The sequence below is a fragment of the Pseudorca crassidens genome, chromosome 2 (assembly GCF_039906515.1).
Source record: "Pseudorca crassidens isolate mPseCra1 chromosome 2, mPseCra1.hap1, whole genome shotgun sequence".
Classification (NCBI taxonomy): domain Eukaryota; kingdom Metazoa; phylum Chordata; class Mammalia; order Artiodactyla; family Delphinidae; genus Pseudorca; species Pseudorca crassidens.
In genome coordinates this window covers 164,492,185-164,513,012 of record NC_090297.1, presented here as the reverse complement: position 1 = coordinate 164,513,012, position 20,828 = coordinate 164,492,185, and the positions used below count along the sequence as shown (strand labels likewise).

The window sequence follows — 20,828 nt, the reverse complement described above, 5'->3', positions numbered from 1 at the left end:
TTGCTCCGCGGCATGTGGGATCTTCCCAGACCGGGGCTCAAACCTGTGTCCCCTGCATTGGCAGGCGGATTCTTAACCACTGTGCCACCAGGGAAGTCCTTCAGTAACACTTTTAATAGACCCGCCAATTAATAAAAATAAACCCAGCCATGGAGATCAAACTCATCTGAGGCTATTTCCTATTCTTGTCATGGGAAATTGTAGGAAAGTGCACATTCCTTAAGAATGGAGTAAACTGGGCTTCCCTGGTGGCGCAGTGGTTGAGAGTCTGCCTGCTGATGCAGGGGACACGGGTTCGTGCCCCAGTCCGGGAAGATCCCACGTGCCGCGGAGCGGCTGGGCCCGTGAGCCATGGCCACTGAGCCTGCGTGTCTGGAGCCTGTGCTCCGCAACAGGAGAGGCCACAGCAGTGAGAGGCCACATACCAAAAAAAAAAAAAAAAAAAAAAAGAATGGAGTAAACTTCCTCATCCTCGTCCCAGAACGCCCCCATCAGTCGGGCCTTTTATCTCGTGGCAAACATGACCCCTCCCCACCACCAGCTTGCTTCTGACCCCCTGAAATGGGTGTGTGCTTTACACACATGCTCTCGTCACACCTCCCAGTTACTCAACGTGTCGCAGAGGAGGGCACCGAGGCTAAGGGGAGGCCAGGCTGCCAGACAGCTGACCATCTGACTGTCCCCATCTTTGACTCCCACGTGTGGTACCCACACACCCGCCCAGAGGTGTTCCTCGCCCGTCCTCAGGGAGATAGCCCAGGGTGCCTCCTCAGATTCTGGCTCTTGCATTTGCGTCCATGGGGCTGCCTGCCGGTGTCTTCTTCCTCTCCCTCAAACTCGCCCACTTTTAAACCCTGTGTTGTCAGAAGCCTCTGCTGCTGAGTTGGAGTCCTCACTCCACACATGATGGCTGCCATGCACCTTCGGTGGCCCAGGCCCAGAGCCGGCTGTGAGGACACAGTCCAGCCATCACCGGGTTCTGGGTTCTTCAGGGAATGAATTCTCCCATCTGAACTATCACAGCAAAAACATTTCTCCCTCAGCATTCCCTCAAAGCATCACCCCAGCCCTCCTCCATAGCCCTCATGTGAGGACCGGGGGGGAACATCTGTGCCAGGCTCACCTTAGGCCTCAAGTGCCAGAGGTGGGCACAAGAGGTTTAGCATCCTCCCGGCACTGAACCTGTCTGATGAGAGCTCCTTACACCGTGTTCACAGGTGACTGCTGGCTACTGGCAGCCATTGCCTCCCTCACCTTGAATGAAGAAGTCCTGGCCCGAGTCGTCCCCTTGGACCAGAGCTTCCAGGAGAACTACGCGGGGATCTTCCACTTCCAGGTAACTTAAGAGTTGGCTCGAGCTTCTCCTGAGCAGGTCCTGAGGGCTAGGAGCAGGTGCTGGGGGCCAGGCAAGGACACTGAGAGACAGCAGGAAGCTGCCTGGCCTGTCGTCGCCCTGGGACCCTGTAAGGACAGCAATGCGGAGGAGGGCGGTAGGGCAGGGCACTCAGGAAGTAATTCCCACATTTCTTTAAGAAAGTTGACCATTTGGGGTCTGAGACAAAATGTTAAGGTACCGCTCGCTGTTCTCCTTTTATGCCGGTAAAGGAGAAATAGCATTTTGAAAAGCATAAGCCTGGAGGGGCAGGTGTGGCCTGGGAGGGAAGGGCAGGTGCCTCTGCGCTCATTTCTCAGCGAGGCTGTACCTGCAGGAGGAGGGCTAGAGGGGAGCATCTCCTCGGGGATGCGATGGGCTTGGGGAACCGGTGCCCAGGGGCCGGGCAGGGAGGAGCCAGCTGCGGCTGAGGCTCTCAACCCCCCGCACACTGCCGCCACCTCCCCCTCCTGCAGTTCTGGCAGTACGGCGAATGGGTGGAGGTGGTGGTGGACGACAGGCTGCCCACCAAGGACGGGGAGCTGCTCTTCGTGCACTCGGTAGAGGGCAGTGAGTTCTGGAGCGCGCTGCTGGAGAAGGCCTACGCCAAGTAAGTGCCTGCCGTGCCCGTCCCCCCGCAGCCTGCCCCCAGCTGCCCTGCATTCTGGGAAGCAACACGGGACTTAGGCGAGGGCTGTCCCGAAGAGAAGTCCTCTGGTACAGAAGGACTACTTTGGACAAGATTGGGCTCTCAATTCTAGGAGATAACGCACCCAGCTCTTGCCGTTTTTAACCAAATGCACAGGAACGAGTCATGGTACTGATCGTGCCTTGAGAAGGGCCTCTGCTTCCTTGGCAGGTCATGTTACATTTTTGTCAGCTAAATACAGCAAAGAGTTGCTGCCCGTGGGCAAAACTATCCACTGCAGAGGTATGAAAATGATGCAGACTTGCCCACAGTACATAATACGCTGAGTAAAACTGGTTTCCCCAGCCGGGCCCCCGCCCCCCCCCCCAGGCTGCCCGGAGTCGAGCCTGTCCAGCGCTCAGCACTGCCCGTTCTCAGCGGGACGCCCACGTCGGCCCCCCTCCAGAGTGGCCGGGTCCTGGCCCTGCTGTCTGGGCTCCCTCTGGGAAAATGACCGGCTCTCAGGCATCAGGAGGATTTCTGTTCCTTCCAGCCCCTGCCAGGGAGGAGGGCCAGGAGTCACACACCCAGCTGTGAGAATCTGGGGCCTGAGATGCTACTAAGTCTTATGCTTTAACAGTAGAGTTAGGGAAGCCACAGGGCGCCAACATCGCCATGGGGAGAGACCAGCCCCTCCTAACACAGCACACGGAAGCTGCTTTCATTACTGAACTGTTTTCTTTTAAGCTATAAATGCCAAACAGCCAAGTTAGCAGACCTCCCCTTTCCTGCCAGGATGTAGAAAGAATCAATACAGGAGGTTGGGCCAGATAAACACCGAGGTCCTTCCTAACTCTTAAGGTTCTGTGAGATTTTTCCAAAACCTTCACCAAGTACCAGGCAGTGGTAGCTTTGGCGACAGTCACTGGCCCTCGTGGGCACCCGGAGGTGGAGACAAACCAAGGAAAGACCGAGCAGGGGGTCCCTGCAGCATCCTACAAAAGAGGCGTGGGGGGAGGGGCACTCTGAGAAGCAGAAGTGTCCGCACCAGGTGGCAGCGGCATCTGTCCCCTCCCTGCAGGATCAATGGGTGTTACGAAGCACTCTCCGGGGGTGCCACCACTGAGGGCTTCGAGGACTTCACTGGAGGCATCGCCGAGTGGTATGAGTTAAGGAAGGCCCCTCCCAACCTGTTCAGGATCATCCAGAAAGCTCTGCAGAAAGGCTCTCTCCTTGGCTGCTCTATCGATGTAAGTCCAGGCCTCCCTCCCTGGCCGCACCCCCATCTGCTCTAGCTGAAGGGAGCCTCCGCCAACAGTGACCAAAGAGACCCACTGCCCTCATTCCCCACACGGTTGGCGCATCCTGTGTCCACCATAGTGCACCTCACCCGGAGCCCAGGGGCGGCTAGGCAACCACCCGGCTGGCTGGGGTACAGCCGCTGGGGCGATGGTGACCCCAGCCTTTCCTTCTCCCACCTGCTTACAACCCTCAGCCTCCTCGGACTCACCACCCCGGACCACAGCTTCCCTGAGAGTCCCCTGCCCTCTGCTGGGCCCAAGGCAGGACCATTCTAGACACCTTCTGCCCCACCTGCGGGGCCTATGACCGCAGGGAGCCCAGCAGCCTTCCCTCCACTGCTGCAGGGTTAAGGGGCCCGTGGCAAGACTTCAGAAGGCACAGGAAGGAACCATTCCCACGTGCCACCCTTGCTGGTGAACGTCACCAGAGGAAGGGAGGTGGGCACAACCCCTGTCCCCAAGGAGCCTCCAGGCTTTGCCTGTGCCCGGCACCGGAGCCCTGTCCTAGCTCTGGTCCCTGTGGGGACAGGGGTAAGAAGTGTGGCTCTGGGGGCCCAAGTCTCTGTCTGACTCTAGGCAGGGATTCTCAGACTTTCTCTGCAAACCATGTTTGCATGGCAGAGACCCTTTCTACTCCGACACAGCCCTTCTCATTGACCCAGACAAAAATAACAACCTCCATCAGAACAGATGGGGAAGGAATGACTGGGGAAGTTCTAGTAGAACAGAAGCCAATTCTGAAGTCAGGCAGAAACGAACGGCTGTCCTAGTGTAAACCCTGCAGTGGGTGGGGCAGCCCTCGCAGTTTCAGGGGACTCAGTGCACCTGGGCCGCCGATGCCGTCCAGGTGTGTGTCCTGAGTCCCCTCCACGGTGTGCCCTTTCCTGCGGGAATTTGTGACCGCGCCGGGCACACACGAGTGCAAGCGCTGCTCTCCCAGAGGGCTGCCCTCGGCCTCTTCTCTGGTTGTGAATAGCCGGGCAGCGCCTCAAAGAAGTAGTAGGTGGGCCTCCAGGCGGGAGCGAGAGCCCTCCACCCGGGCCAAGGCCCTGCTGAGCCCTGAGCGACAGAGGGAGGGAGGGAGGGAGGGAGGCGGCCGGCCTGGGACTGATTCTCCCACATTTCCAGATCACCAGTGCTGCAGACTCGGAGGCCATCACCTTCCAGAAGCTGGTGAAAGGGCACGCGTACTCGGTCACTGGCGCCGAGGAGGTAACGCCTGGCAGGCATTTTCGGGGGTCTTTCTCTTGTTCGCCCAATGGCGAAAGCCATTTTTGCTGCTTGCTGAGGGTGGGGCCCGTGTTCCCCAATTCTCGCTGCAATTCAGGGCCAAGGGGATGGGCCGGCCCTCTCCAGCCCCTGCCGGCCACATGCTGCCCTCTGCTGGCCACAGGTCGGTCCAGGCCCTCTGTGCCACTGAGTTCCAGAATTGTCTCGCTCTTCTGGACCAGGTAAGATAATATAACAACACTGCATCTGTGTAGTGTTCCGTCCTCTTCAAAGTGCTTTCATGAGACTTCCGGGAAGATGGCGGAAGAGTAAGACGCGGAGATCACCTTCCTCCCCACAGATACACCAGAAATACATCTACACGTGGAACAACTCCTACAGAACACCTAATGAACGCTGGCAGAAGACCTCAGACCTCCCCAAAGGCAAGAAACCCCCCACGTACCTGGGTAGGGCAAAAGAAAAAAGAATAAACAGAGACAAAAGGATAGGGACAGGTCCTGCACAAGCGGGAGGGAGCTGTGAAGGAGGAAAAGTGTCCACACACTAGGAAGCCCCTTCGTGGGCAGAGACTGCGGGTGGCGGAGGGGGAAGCTTCGGAGCCGCGGAGGAGAGCACAGCAGCAGGGGTGTGGAGGGCAAAGCAGGGAGATTCCTGCACAGAGGATTGGTGCCGACCGGCACTCACCAGCCGAGAGGCTTGTCTGCTCACCCGCCGGGGCGGGCGGGGCTGGGAGCTGAGGCTCGGGCTTCAGTCGGAGCGTAGGGAGAGGACTGGGGTTGGCGGTGTGAACACAGCCTGCAGGGCGTTAGTGTGCCACGGCTAGCCGGGAGGTAGTCCGGGGAAAAGTCTGGAGCTGCCGAAGAGGCAAGAGACTTTTTCTTCCCTCTTTGTTTCCTGGTGCGCGAGGAGATGGGATTAAGAGCACTGCTTAAAGGAGCTCCAGAGACGGGCGCGAGCCGCGGCTAACAGCACGGACCCCAGAGGCGGGCATGAGACGCTAAGGCCGCTGCTGCCGCCACCAAGAAGCCTGTGTGCGAACACAGGTCACTATCCACAACCCCTTCTGGGAGCCTGAGCAGCCCGCCACTGTCAGGGTCCCGGGATCCAGGGACAACTTCCCCGGGAGAACGCACGGCGCGCCTCAGGCTGGTGCAACGTCACGCTGGCCTCTGCCGCTGCAGGCTCGCCCCGCACTCCGTGCCCCTCCCTTCCCCCCGGCCTGAGTGGGCCAGAGCCTCCGAATCAGCGGCTCCTTTAACCCCGTCCTGTCTGAGCAAAGAACAGACGCTCTCCGGCAACCTACACGCACAGGCGGGTCCAAATCCAAAGCTGAGCCCCTGGGAGCTGTGCGAACAAAGAAGAGAAAGGGAAATCTCTCCCAGCAGCCTCAGAAGCAGCGGATTAAAGCTCCACAATCAACTTGATGTACCCTGCATCTGTGGAATACCTGAATAGACAATGAATCATCCCAAATTAAGGAGGTGGTCTTTGAGAGCAAGATTTATTATTCTTTCCCCTTTTCCTTTTTTTTTGTGTATGTGTATGCTTCTGTGTGAGATTTTGTCTGTATAGCTTTGCTTCCACCATTTGTCTGAGGCTTCTATCCGTCCTGTTTTTTTTTCTTAATAATTACTTTTTATTTTAATAACCTTATTTTATTTTACTTTATCTTCGTTTTCTTTCCTTCCTTCCCTCCTTTAGACAACGAATCATCCCAAATTAAGGAGGTCGACTTTGAGAGCAAGATTTATGACTTTTTCCTCTTTTCCTCTTTTTCTGAGTGTGTATGTGTATGCTTCTGTGTGAGATTTTGTCTGTATAGCTTTGCTTCCACCATTTGTTCCGGGTTCTATCCATCCGTTTTTTTCCTCTTAATAATTATTTCTTTATTTTAATAACTTCATTATATTTTATCTTTATTTTATTTTACTTCGTCTTCTTTCTTTTTTTCCTTCCTTCCCTCCTTCCTTTCTTGCTCCCTCCTTCCCTCCTTTCTTTCTTTCTACTTCTACTAATTCTTTCTTTCTACTTTTTCTCCCTTTTCTTCTGAGCCGTGTGGATGAAAGGCTCTTGGCGCTGCAGCCAGGAGTTAGTGCTGTGCCTCTGAGGTGGGAGAGCCAACTTCAGGACACTGGTCCACAAGAGGCCTCCCAGCTGCACATAATATCAAACGGCGAAAATCTCCCAGAGATCTCCATCTCAACGCTAGCACCCAGCTTCACTCAACGACCAGCAAGCTACAGTGCTGGACATCCTATGCCAAACAACTAGCAAGACAGGAACACAACCCCACCCATTAGCAGAGAGGCTGCCCAAAATCATAATAAGTCTACAGACACCCCAAAACACACCACCAGACGTGGACCTGCCCACCAGAAAGACAAGATCCAGCCTCATCCACCAGAACACAGGCACTAGTCCCCTCCACCAGGAAGCCTACACAACCCACTGAACCAACCTTAGCCACTGGGGACAGACACCAAAAACAACAGTAACTACGAACCTTCAGCCTGGAAAAAGGAGACCCCAAACACAGTAAGATAAGCAAAATGAAAAGACAGAAAAACACACAGCAGATGAAGGAGCAAGATAAAAACCCACCAGACCTAACAAATGAAGAGGAAATAGGCAGTCTACCTGAAAAAGAATTCAGAATAATGATAGTAAAGATGATCAAAAATCTTGGAAATAGAATAGACAAAATGCAAGAAACAGTTAACAAGGACCTAGAAGAACTAAAGATGAAACAAACAATGATGAACAACACAATAAATGAAATGAAAAATACTCTAGATGGGATCAATAGCAGAAGGCAGAAGAACGGATAAGTGACCTGGAAGATAAAATAGTGGAAATAACTACTGCAGAGCAGAATAAAGAAAAAAGAATGAAAAGAACTGAGGACAGTCTCAGAGACCTCTGGGACAACATTAAACGCACCAACATTCGAATTATAGGGGTTCCAGAAGAAGAAGAGAAAAAGAAAGGGACTGAGAAAATATTTGAAGAGATTATAGTTGAAAACTTCCCTAATATGGGAAAGGAAATAGTTAATCAAGTCCAGGAAGCACAGAGAGTCCCATACAGGATAAATCCAAGGAGAAATACGCCAAGACACATATTAATCAAACTGTCAAAAATTAAATACAAAGAAAACATATTAAAAGCAGCAAGGGAAAAACAACAAATAACACACAAGGGAATCCCCATATGGTTAACAGCTGATCTTTCAGCAGAAACTCCGCAAGCCAGAAGGGAGTGGCAGGACATATTGAAAGTGATGAAGGAGAAAAACCTGCAACCAAGATTACTCTACCCAGCAAGGATCTCATTCAGATTTGATGGAGAAATTAAAAGCTTTACAGACAAGCAAAAGCTGAGAGAGTTCAGCACCACCAAACCAGCTCTACAACAACTGCTAAAGGAACTTCTCTAGGCAAGAAACACAAGAGAAGGAAAAGACCTACAATAACGAACCCAAAACAATTAAGAAAATGGGAATAGGAACATACATATCGATAATTACCTTAAATGTAAATGGACTGAATGCTCCCACCAAAAGACACAGATTGGCTGAATGGATACAAAAACAAGACGCATATATTTGCTGTCTAGAAGAGACCCACTTCAGACCTAGAGATACATACAGACTGAAAGGGGATGGAAAAAGGTATTTCATGCAAATGGAAACCAAAAGAAAGCTGGAGTAGCAATTCTCGTATCAGACAAAATAGACTTTAAAATACAGGCTATTAGAAGAGACAAAGAAGGACACTACATAATGATCAAGGGATCGATCCAAGAAGAAGATATAACAATTGTAAATATTTATGCACCCAACATAGGAGCACCTCAATACATAAGGCAAATACTAACAGCCATAAAAGGGGAAATCGACAGTCACACATTCATAGTAGGGGACTTTAACACCCCACTTTCACCAATGGACAGATCATCCAAAATGAAAATAAATAAGGAAACACAAGCTTTAAATGATACATTAAACAAGATGGACTTAATTGATATTTATAGGACATTCCATCCAAAAACAACAGAATACACATTTTTCTCAAGTGCTCATGGAACATTCTCCAGGATAGATCATATCTTGGGTCACAAATCAAGCCTTGGTAAATTTAAGAAAACTGAAATTGTATCAAGTATCTTTTCTGACCACAATGCTATGAGACTAGATATCAATTACAGGAAAAGATCTGTAAAAAATACAAACACATGGAGGCTAAACAATACACTACTTAATAACGAAGTGATCACAGAAGAAATCAAAGAGGAAATCAAAAAATACCAGAAACAAATGACAATGGAGACACGACGACTCAAAATCTATGGGATGCAGCAAACCAGTTCTAAGAGGGAAGTTTATAGCAATACAATCCTACTTAAGAAACAGGAAACATCTCGAATAAACAACCTAACCTTGCACCTAAAGCAATTAGAGAAAGAAGAACAAAAAAAACCCCAAAGTTAGCAGAAGGAAAGAAATCATAAAGATCACATCAGAAATAAATGAAAAAGAAATGAAAGAAACGATAGCAAAGATCAATAAAACTGAAAGCTGGTTCTTTGAAAGGATAAACAAAATTGATAAACCATTAGCCAGACTCATCAAGAAAAAAAGGGAGAAGACTCAAATCAATAGAATTAGAAATGAAAAAGGAGAAGTAACAACTGACACTGCAGAAATACAAAAGATCATGAGAGATTACTACAAGCAACTCTATGCCAATAAAATGGACAACCTGGAAGAAATGGACAAGTTCTTAGAAAGGCACAACCTGCCAAGACTGAATCAGGAAGAAATAGAAAATATGAACAGACCAATCACAAGCACTGAAATTGAAACTGTGATTAAAAATGTTCCAGCAAACAAAAGCCCAGGACCAGATGGCTTCACAGGCGAATTCTATCAAACATTTATAGAAGAGCTATCACCTATCCTTCTCAAACTCATCCAAAATATAGCAGAGGGAGGAACACTCCCCAACTCATTCTACGAGGCCACCATCACCCTGATACCAAAACCAGACAAGGATGTCACAAAGAAAGAAAACTACAGGCCAATATCACTGATGAACACAGATGCAAAAATCCTCAACAAAATACTACCAAACAGAATCCAACAGCACATTAAACGGATCATACACCATGATCAAGTGGGGTTTATTCCAGGAATGCAAGGGTTCTTCAATATACGCAAATCAATCAACGTGATACACCATATTAACAAATTGAAGGAGAAAAACCATATGATCATCTCAATAGATGCAGAGAAAGCTTTTGACAAAATTCAGCACCCATTTATGATAAAAACCCTGCAGAAAGTAGGCATAGAGGGAACTTTCCTCAACATAATAAAGGCCATATATGACAAACCCACAGCCAACATCGTCCTCAATGGTGAAAAACTGAAAGCATTTCCACTAAGATCAGGAACAAGACAAGGTTGCCCACTCTCACCACTCTTATTCAACATAGTTTTGGAAGTTTTAGCCACAGCAATCAGAGAAGAAAAGGAAATAAAAGGAATCCAAATTGGAAAAGAAGAAGTAAAGCTGTCACTATTTGCAGATGACATGATACTATACATAGAGAATCCTAAAGATGCTACCAGAAAACTACTAGAGCTAATCAATGAATTTGGTAAAGTAGCAGAATTCAAAATTAATGCACAGAAATCTCTGGCATTCCTATACACTAATGATGAAAAATCTGAAAGAGAAATTAAAGAAACACTCCTGTTTACCACTGCAACAAAAAGAATAAAATAGCTAGGAATAAACCTACCTAAGGAGACAAAAGACCTGTATGCAGAAAACTATAAGACACTGATGAATGAAATTAAAGATGATACAAACAGATGGACAGATATACCATGTTCTTGGATTGGAAGAATCCATATTGTGAAAATGACTCTACTACCCAAAGCAATCTACAGATTCAATGCAATCCCTATCAAACTACCACTAGCATTTTTCACAGAACTAGAACAAAAAATTTCACAATTTGTATGGAAACACAAAAGACCCCGAATAGCAAAAGCAATCTTGAGAACGAAAAACGGAGCTGGAAGAATCAGGCTTCCTGACTTCAGACTATACTACAAAGCTACAGTAATCAAGACAGTATTGTACTGGCACAAAAACAGAAATATAGATCACTGGAACAGGATAGAAAGCCCAGAGATAAACCCACGCACATATGGTCACCATATCTATGATAAAGGAGGCAGGAATGTACAGTGGAGAAAGGACAGCCTCTTCAATAAGTGGTGCTGGGAAAACTGGACAGCTACATGTAAAAGTATGAGATTGTATCACTCCCTAACACCCTGCACAAAGATAAGCTCAAGGTGGATTAAAGACCTAAATGTAAGGCCAGAAACTATCAAACTCTTAGAGGAAAACATAGGCAGGACACTCTATGACATAAATCACAGCAAGGTCCTTTTTGACCCACCTCCTAGAGAAATGGAAATAAAAACAAAAATAAACAAATGGGACCTAATGAAACTTAAAAGCTTTTGCGCAGCAAAGGAAACCATAAACAAGACCAAAAGACAACCCTCAGAATGGGAGAAAATATTTGCAAATGAAGCAACTGACAAAGGATTAATCTCCAAAATTTATAAGCAGCTCATGCAGCTCAATAAGAAAAAAACAAACAACCCAATCCAAAAATGGGCAGAAGACCTAAATAGACATTTCTCCAAAGAAGATATACAGACTGCCAACAAACACATGAAAGAATGCTCAACATCACTAATCATTAGAGAAATGCAAATCAAAACTACAATGAGGTATCATCTCACACCAGTCAGAATGGCCATCATCAAAAAATCTAGAAACAATAAATGCTGGAGAGGGTGTGGAGAAAAGGGAACCCTCTTACACTGTTGGTGGGAATGTAAATTGATACAGCCACTGTGGAGAACAGTGTGGAGGTTCCTTTAAAAACTACAAATAGAACTACCATATGACCCAGCAATCCCACTACTGGGCATATACCCTGAGAAAACCATAATTCAAAAAGAGTCATGTACAAAAATGTTCATTGCAGCTCTATTTACAATAGCCCGGAGATGGAAACAACCTAAATGTCCATCATCGGATGAATGGATAAAGAAGACGTGGCACATATATACAATGGAATATTACTCAGCCATAAAAAGAGACGAAATTGAGCTATTTGTAATGAGGTGGATGGACCTAGAGTCTGTCATACAGAGTGAAGTACATCAGAAGGAGAGAGACAAATACCGTATGCTAACACATATATATATGGAATTTAAGGGAAAAAAATGTCATGAAGAACCTAGGGGTGAAACAGGAATAAAGACACAGACTTACTAGAGAATGGACTTGAGGATATGGGGAGGGGGAAGGGTAAACTGACTAAGCGAGAGAGAGGCATGGACACATATACACTACCAAACGTAAGGTAGATAGCTAGTGGGAAGCAGTCGCATAGCACAGGGAGATCAGCTCGGTGCTTTGTGACCGCCTGGAGGGGTGGGATAGGGAGGGTGGGAGGGAGGGAGACGCAAGTGGGAAGAGATATGGGAACATATGTGTATATATATAACTGATTCATTTTGTTGTGAAGCTGAAACTAACATTAAAAAAAAAAAAAAAGTGCTTTCACATTTGATCTCACAGAAGCATTGGTGCCCCAATTACTGTAGTGGTCAAATCTGACTCTGCTTGCCAGCTGTGTGGCCTTGGGCAGTTATTTAAGCTCTCTTCTGCCCCCTAGTTTCCTCAGATTTAAATTAGAAACAGTAATAATAATATCCATTGTAGGGACTTCCCTGGTGGTGCAGTGGTTAAGAATCCGCCTGCCAGTGCAGGGAACACAGGTTCGAGATCTGGTCCGGGAAGATGCCATATGCTGTGGAGCAACTAAGCCCGTGCGCCACAACTACTGAGCCTGCGCTCTAGAGCCCGTGAGACACAACTACTGAGCCCACGTGCCACAACTACTGAAGCCTGTACGCCTAGAGCCCATGCTCCACAACAAGAGAAGCCACTGCAATGAGAAGCCCACGCACTGCAACAAAGAGTAGCCCCCGCTCGCCGCAACTAGAGAGCGCCCACGCACAGCAACGAAGACCCAACGCAGCCAAAAATTGATTAATTAATTAATTAAAAAAAATAACATCCATTGCAGGTTGTTGAGGTGATTCAAACAAGTTAATATATGTAAAGCACTCAGACTGCACCTGACACATTGTGTGCAAGCAGGTCGCTGTCCTGGATTTTGCTGGCGGTTTTTGTTTGTTTGTTTTTATACTATAAATACTGTTAGGTAGCCACCATCCACTGTTAATTACAAAACCCGGACTAGATCCCAGGTCTTCTGACATGTGCAGTGCCCTCTCTCTCTCTCTCTTTTTTTTAACACCACCGCATATATCTTTTTATTTTGAAAAATTTCAAGTCTACAGAAAAGTTGACAGAATAGTATAATAAACATCCAAATGCTATTTTTCCAGATTCAACAGTGGTTGAAATTTTCCACATCTGTTTTGTCTCTATGTATGTGTACTTCCTTTCTGAACCATTTGGAAGTAAATTGCAGATGTCACAACAGACGCTTCACTCCTGAATACTTCAGCATTTATCTCCTACCCATAAGGACACTCTCTTACATAATCCCAGTACTGTTTTCATGCTGAAGAAATAAACATTAATTCAATAGCATGATCTAATATATAGTCCATGTAAACATTTTCCCAGTTGCCCCAAAATGTCCTTTAGAGTACCCTCGATGCCCCCAGTCCAGGGTTTAATCAAGATTCATGCACTGCATTTGCTTGTCATCACCAGTGTTCATTTGATGGAGCTCCCGTGACAAAAGTACATGCTCTTATAGTTAGTTAAACTAAGGTTCAGAGGTGACGTGCCAATTCAGCATCTAGAACAAGCACATTTGTGCCTCAGACTCAGGATAGAGGTTAAAGAGCCCTGGTCCTTGCGGCTTCCCTGGTGGCGCGGTGGTTGGGAGTCCACCTGCCGATGCAGAGGACACGGGTTCGTGCCCCGGGCCGGGAAGATCCCACATGCCGCGGAGTGGCTGGGCCCGTGAGCCATGGCTGCTGAGCCTGCGTGTCCGGAGCCTGTGCTCCGCAACGGGAGAGGCCACAGCAGCGAGAGGCCCGCGTGCCGCAAAAAAAAAAAGAGCCCTGGTCCTCCAAGGGCCAGTCCCTGCAGCAAGGGTCTGGGAGTCAAGGCCCTCTCCCTTTTGCGATCCCCCTTATTACATGGACTTGACGCCTCCTGCCCCTGGCTCATGGAGAAAAAGGGGCTTTGGGCCGGAGAACCTCCAGGCCTGGCTTGAACTCAACATCTCTCTCCTCTCCTTCCCCCACCCCTCCTGCAGGTGGAAAGCAGAGGAAGCCTGCAGAAGCTGATCCGCATCCGGAATCCCTGGGGAGAGGTGGAGTGGACCGGGCAGTGGAACGACAAGTGAGTAGGGCAGGTTCGGGAGCCGGCGTGGGGGCACTCTTTCCAGGGGTCTCTGGGGAGCTGAGGGGGGGGGGCATGGTAGCCGTGCTGAGAATAAATCCCCGAGAGCACAGGCCACCCCGAGTGGGACCCCGGGGGCTGGTGGCCCTCTAGGCTCTTAAGCAGTGCACTCCAGCCGTCTGGGTGCCTTTACAAGGGCTCCTGGGATGCTCATCCTTTCATCACCTCATGGTTCCTCCCTTCCCTAGCTCGGCGTCACCTTGCTATTGGATCTTCAGGGAAAAAATACACCCTTCCTCCCCTAAGCACTCGTTCTATCCCAAGGATGTAAACGTTGTGCCTGTGACCAGAGAGAAGTCCTTCTGTTGATGTCCAGGGTTCCTGGTAGGCCTGTTAGACCTTCGACTCTCTGGGGTGAACTCTGTGAGCCCCTCTCATGGTCTTCCTCAGCTCCCGTCTCCCCGTGCCCCTCCACAGCCCAGCACCCACGGTTCTTCACCTTTTCCCTGGCAGCCTCTGCCATGGCATAGAGACGCCTGCCCGGGACTGTAGGCCAGGCACAGAGGCCAAGATGAGTGCCCCTCCCCTACATCGAATTTCCAATCGCCCCTTAAAAGAGCTGACAGGCCCATCTCAGTTTGGGCCACTGATGCTACTTCATGTCTCTCTGATGGGCTGTGTTCATCTTCTGGAATCTTCCTTGCCACCATCTTCCAGGATAATGTATCCTCTCACCTTGCTGCCCTGTACCTCTCAGCCACCTGTGTGTTACTTCCCTCCCTTACTGGGGTCTGAGCCCTCAGGTGGGAGAGCATGTCCCCGGTCCTCAACTTTGGGGCATGTTGGGGAGAAGTCATCGTCCCACACTAGTTTCTAATGCCTCTCCATTGCTTGGTTTTCCAGCTGCCCAAACTGGACCACTATTGACCCAGAGGAGAGGGAAAGGCTGACCAGACGGCAGGAAGATGGGGAATTCTGGTAAGATTCTTAGGCGTTAGGGAAAGAGGTGTCTGATCTTTACTAGAAAATGAGTGAGATTATCGTGTTGAGGGAGCAGGGGCGTGGGATCCTGGTTTTGTTGTTGTTTTAAATTCACTATAAGACCTTGAACAAAACAATTCTTGAACCTCTTCAGTTTGTCCATCTCAGCAGTAGGGTTTCAAAGCTGAGCAGCTCAGCAGAGAAGGCTAAGAATCCCTGCAGGCATGTTCAGGTCCCAAGAGAAAAGAGGGGGAAGATGGGCCTTTCTCCCAACCAGTTCCTAGAGATTCATCCCGAGGCCTCAAGAAATGGGTCCCTTGGAGAGTAGCAGTGGGGCCCACGCGGCTGTGTCTGTGCTACTCTGGGACCACCTACGTCTGCACAGTACTGGCGTTTTACCAAATGAGCAGCCGTATTTTGTCTCATTTGATGCACGTGGCCCCCATTTTTACAGATGAGAGTTCTGAGTTTCACAGAGGCTTAAGTAACTTGCTGAAGGTCACCTGGCTAGAAGGGGGTAGCACCAGGACTAGAATTGGCGCCTTCCAGTGGCGGACCTGGTGGCCATGTGGCCCCGAGGTGCTGTCTCCTAGCAGCTCTGCCTGGCCCTGACTGGGTCCTAGTCTGGCCTTGGGCGGAAAGGTCCAGGCTTATCAGTGTGTCCTCCGGCAACCTGGGTGCTGCGTCCCTGCTTTTGCAGGATGTCTTTCAACGACTTCCTGAGGCACTATTCCCGCCTGGAGATCTGCAACCTGACCCCTGACACGCTGACCAGTGACACCTACAAGAAGTGGAAACTCACCAAGATGGATGGGAACTGGAGGCGGGGCTCCACCGCGGGCGGCTGCAGGAACTACCCGAGTGAGCACCCTGCCACCGCCCCACCCTGGTGTGCTGCACCCCATCCTGGCCGCTCCTACCCTCCAGGACCCTCTGCCTCTTCTCCCTGAGTCTCCACCTCAACACCCTTCTTGTCCCCTCAGCCCCTTGCCTTCTGCACTCACTTGTCTCCCTGCCCACGCAGAACCCAAGACGTGCTGTTTCTGTGATTCCTCTCTGGGCCCTAGATTCCCTGATGCCACGGCCTCGCCCACTAGGCAGCGTTAGTCCCACTTCATACCCATGGGCTACTTTTTTTGTTTGTTTTTTTTTGCGGTACGCGGGCCTCTCACTGTTGTGGCCACTCCCGTTGCGGAGCACAGGCTCCGGACGCGCAGGCTCAGCGGCCATGGCTCACGGGCCCAGCCGCTCCGCGGCATGTGGGATCTTCCCGGACCGGGGCACGAACCCGTGTCCCCTGCATCGGCAGGCGGACTCTCAACCAGTGCGCCACCAGGGAAACCCCCATGGGCTGCTTTATCCACACGAAGCCCACGCGGCCTAGCCCAGCAGGGGGACCTCACCCACTGGACCTCTGCACATCCAGACCCTGGTTGTTGCCTGGCAATCCTCTTGTGCCCAATTCACTCAGCAGGTGTTGATGGGGTCCTGCTCAGATGGGGGCAAGGACTCCTCCTCTGGTTTATCGTTTGTTTATTCCCCTGACCCTTCTGCCTCGATGGCCCAGTCCTCCCCTGGCCTCTCCCACTCAGAAATTGTCCCATCATGATGACATTTGCCAATTATGAAACATACATTGGGTGCTAGGAACTGTGCTAAGTGATTTATTAATATATTACTCCATTGAATCCTCACAACAGCCTTCTGAGGCAGGCACTTTATTATCATCTCCATCTTTAAGATGAGGGGACTGAGGCTTGGAGAGGTTAAGTGACTTGCCCAAGGCCTCACAGCCTTCACTGTGCCCGGGATTTGAACCCGGGCAGTCTGACTGTGGAGTCAGTCTTTAAGTACTGCAATGGCAATTCATGGTCATATATTGATTCTCTTGTTACAGATGAGGAAACCAAGGCTCTCAGTGGCATACCTGGGCCACAGAGCAAGTAGTCAGACTGGGACTAGCAGATTGGTGCCTCTAGCTCTGGTGCTTTTTTTTTTTTTTTTTTTTTTTTGGCGGCATTGGGTCTTTGTTGCTGTGTGCAGGCTTTCTCTAGTCGTGGCGAGCGGGGGCTACTCTTCATTGCGGTGCGCAGGCTTCTCATTGCGGTGGCTTCTCTTGTTGCGGAGCATGGGCTCTAGGCACGCGGGCTTCAGTAGTTGTGGCACGCGGGCTTCAGTAATTGTGGCTCTAGAGCACAGGCTCAGTAGTTGTGGCGCACGGGCTTAGTTGCTCTGTGGCATGTGGGATCTTCCTGGACCAGGGATCGAACCTGGGTCCCCTGCATTGGCAGGCAGATTCTTATCCATTGCGCCACCAGGGAAGCCCAGCTCTGGTGCTTTTAATCCTTCATCTCATGTATGCAGCCACCAAGCAAGTTCCAGAGGTGCTGGGATGGTCCTCTGCCTCAGATAAGACTATGTCTCCTACCCACTAGATCAGGGGTTGGCAGACTCTCTCTTAAGGGCCAGATAGTTGACCCTTTTGGCTCTGTGGGCCATCTAGTCTCTATGGCAACTATTCAACTGTTGCTGTAGCCCGAAGGCAGCCATACTTAAATGAACAGATATGATGACTGTGTTCTAATAAAACTTTACTTGTAAAAACAGGCAGCCAGCAGCCCATAGAGCCATAGTTGGCCAAACCCTACACTAGATACCTTTATCTCCACAAGTAGAATGTTAGTAGGTAAAGGAAGGAGATCACATTAATTATCCTTAAAATGAATGAATCTCAGCTCCTTCCTGCAAGTTGGTTTTGAAAGTTGGGAGGGCAGAGACACCATGGGAGTGGGCAAGGGGACAGGCCCAGGAGGACGGGGACACAGAACAAGAGGCCGAGATGGGGCACAGGATGTTCCTGGCCCCTGGGTTCATTGAGGGGGGTGCAGACCTAGTCCCCAATTCCCCCCAGCCAGGCCAGCTGGGCCATCTCTGACCCCCGAGTTAGAGCCTGGTGAGAAGATACCACGGGGAGATATCACAGCTGAGCCAAAGGAGATCTGGGCCTCAGCTCTGACCACCCTGTGCCAGGATGCCTCCCAAGCCCGGCCAGCCTGAGGGCGAGCGAGAGAGAACTGCAAAGGGGAGTTTCTAATTTAGGTTCCCGTGAGGTTCAGACAAACCCCCAGCCCTCCACTGCTCATGGCCTGTTGCCACCGGACGGGCTGCCAGCCAGCCCTGATCTCTGGTTCCTCTGCCCTGCCATACCCCCACCCACCCATCCTCACCCCTCTCCCAGCAGCCTCCAACCCCTGCGACCAGTGCGGCCTCGTCCCCTCGTCCCCCCATGCACACCTGTTCACGCTGGGCTCCTGCGGTCTGAGTGACTGACCCCCGCCCCTTCTGGCTACAGATACCTTCTGGATGAACCCTCAGTACCTGATCAAGTTGGAGGAGGAGGACGAAGACCAGGAGGACGGGGAGAACGGCTGCACCTTCCTGGTGGGTCTCATCCAGAAGCACCGGCGGCGGCAGAGGAAGATGGGCGAGGACATGCACACCATTGGCTTCGGCATCTATGAGGTATGGGAGGGGCGTCCACAGGGCTGGGGCTCCTCCTTCCCTTCCACCTTGGCTCGTGTCAGCCCCTGCGACGAAGGCCAACCCCAGAGGCAGACCTGGAGATGGGACCCCAGGCCGGGAGCTTGGCCAAGGAAAAGCAAAGCCATGGGCCGGGCCAGTCCTGAGAGACTCATGCAGGGAGGTCCCTGCAATTGGTCTGGGTCACCAGGAGCCCCCGCCCCCCTTCCCCTGCAGCCAGCTTCCGGGGAGTCCCGCTCTTTCAAGTGGCCTCCGTGGCCCTTCTCACTTCCCCCAGGCCTGGCACTCTGGCTGGCCACCAATCTCCAAAGGACAGAACAGATGTAAGGCGAGGACAGAGTGTGCTGGACCATGTCCGGAGCCACTGTGAGGGCAGGAACTGAGCCAGCAGGTCCCGTCCCGCTGGGCAGAGCCCATGCTCGGGGCAGGGGAACGGTTGGTCCTCTGCTCCCACCAGGGCTCAGCCGGCTAGAGCCCCGCGCCTACCACAGGCGCTCTCACTGCCCCCATGTCCTTTCATTCCGAACCAACTGACCCAACACGCTGGGTCCGGTTCCTTCCCCTCTCCCTTCTCCCACACAGAGAAGAGCTGCTCCTGGCCTGGGGTGAGCAGTGGGAGAAGCGGGGTGCAAGGAAGACTTCAGAGCCGCTCAAGTGGGGTGCACTTTGGTGTGATGGGCGGGCCACAGTGATGTGCTGGAACCGGCCCACTCTTCCCAGCCCGACATTCAGTGAGGTCACGTGGGCAGCCTGAAGACAGCCACGGCAGGGAGGGGGCAGTATGTACAGCATGGAAATTAGCAAATACTACACATCAGGTCTCCCACCGAACCCTGAGAGCCGGGCTCCCAGCACGGCGCGTAGGAGTCAGACACAGTGTCAGGGAGAAGGCTGTCTGCTCACTTCACCCAGCAGGGAAACGCGGCTGCCACCCGTGGGGCGACGATCTGCCTGCTCACCCACCAACAGGTGGAGCTGGGCAAGCACCATCATTTCTAAAAATGCACATAAGGGCTTCCCTGGTGGCGCAGTGGTTGAGAGTCCGTCTGCCGATGCAGGGGACACGGGTTCTTGCCCTGGTCCGGGAAGATCCCACATGCCACGGAGCGGCTGGGCCTGTGAGCCATTCTGCTGAGCCTGCGCGTCCGGAGCCTGTGCTCCGCAACGGGAGAGGCCAAAACTGAGAGGCCTGTGTACCGCAAAAAAAAAAAAAAAAATGCACATAATTCCAAGCTTCTCAGTCTCTGAAGTAGGAGCTGAGGACTTCAGCTCTAGGACAGAATAGCTGCAAGAAAAATGCAGACTGAATTGTGACACACAGCCCAGACTTGGAAATCCAGCCATGGGCTTTCAGAGCCAAGAAGCACCTGTCCCATTTTAGAGATAAGGAAACTGAGGCCAGAGAAGGGAAGCGACTTGCTTGAGGAAATACAGATGGATGTGGCCGGCAGCAGCTTCGAACCAGCACCTGCTGGCCCCCAGCCCCGGGGGACAGCTGTGTCCCTGTGCTGCTTCCTCCAGCCCTGCTTTCCCTGGCGGCGAGGGTGGGGTGTGGGCTTTGCTACAGGCAGCTGGGTGACCTCAGCCAGGTCAGCCAGGTCACTTCACAGCTCCAGGCCTCGGTTTCTTGCTCTATAAGTTAAGAACGGTGCTAAGGGCTCATGTACATTATCGCCGGCTCATAAGATTTTTTTTTAAATGTGGGAATACGTTGTGTTCCTTGGGAAATAATTACTGGGTTGACTTAGTTCCTATTGGTAAAGCTACAGAGAAAGCGGGGTAGCAAAGGAGACCATCTCAGTGGTGACATTTCTTTCTGGAGCTTTTCCAGAGTCTGAATTCAGCGTGTTCTCCTTTATTTGCAGATTCCAGAGGAGGTACGTCTGGCTCACGTCAGCCGCTGTCCCTGCGGGCTCAGGTTCACCAACAAGGAAGAGGCTTAGACTGCTGGCTCGGGGGTCTTGTGAAGCCTGGGCAAGGGCTGGTGGCGATGAAGGATGAGTCCCCAGCCCCTCTGGGCTGCAGTGAGGTTGCTCAGGTCCTAGATCCCAGGGTCTAAGCACAGGGTAAGGCAGCTGGGGCAGTTGCCACGGGGCGTGCTGTCTCCCCAGACCTGGCAAAGCCGCTGCACACATTTAGTCCCGGGTGGAGGGTCTGTGGTCCAGGGGCTGCAGGAGACTCTTCCTGGAGTCCTGTAGTGCTCTTAAAACAGGCCTAAAGGGAAATGATGAGCCCTGCGGTGGTATTATAAGATGGAGGAGCACAGAAAGAGGCCTGGACCCCATTCC

General features: G+C 51.0%; 1 protein-coding gene across 1 annotated transcript in view; it reads left to right on the top strand.

The window, feature by feature from the left end:
* CAPN2 (calpain 2) overlaps positions 1-20,828 on the top strand; it is a 62,182-nt gene that overhangs the window by 28,131 nt on the left and 13,223 nt on the right. Inside the window, exons 3-11 of the mRNA XM_067729665.1 lie at positions 1,218-1,336; positions 1,849-1,982; positions 3,082-3,250; positions 4,430-4,513; positions 13,934-14,019; positions 14,923-14,997; positions 15,701-15,861; positions 18,353-18,522; positions 20,406-20,417. Of these exons, the coding sequence (XP_067585766.1) occupies positions 1,218-1,336; positions 1,849-1,982; positions 3,082-3,250; positions 4,430-4,513; positions 13,934-14,019; positions 14,923-14,997; positions 15,701-15,861; positions 18,353-18,522; positions 20,406-20,417 (1,010 nt within the window). The remainder of the gene's footprint in view (positions 1-1,217; positions 1,337-1,848; positions 1,983-3,081; positions 3,251-4,429; positions 4,514-13,933; positions 14,020-14,922; positions 14,998-15,700; positions 15,862-18,352; positions 18,523-20,405; positions 20,418-20,828) is intronic.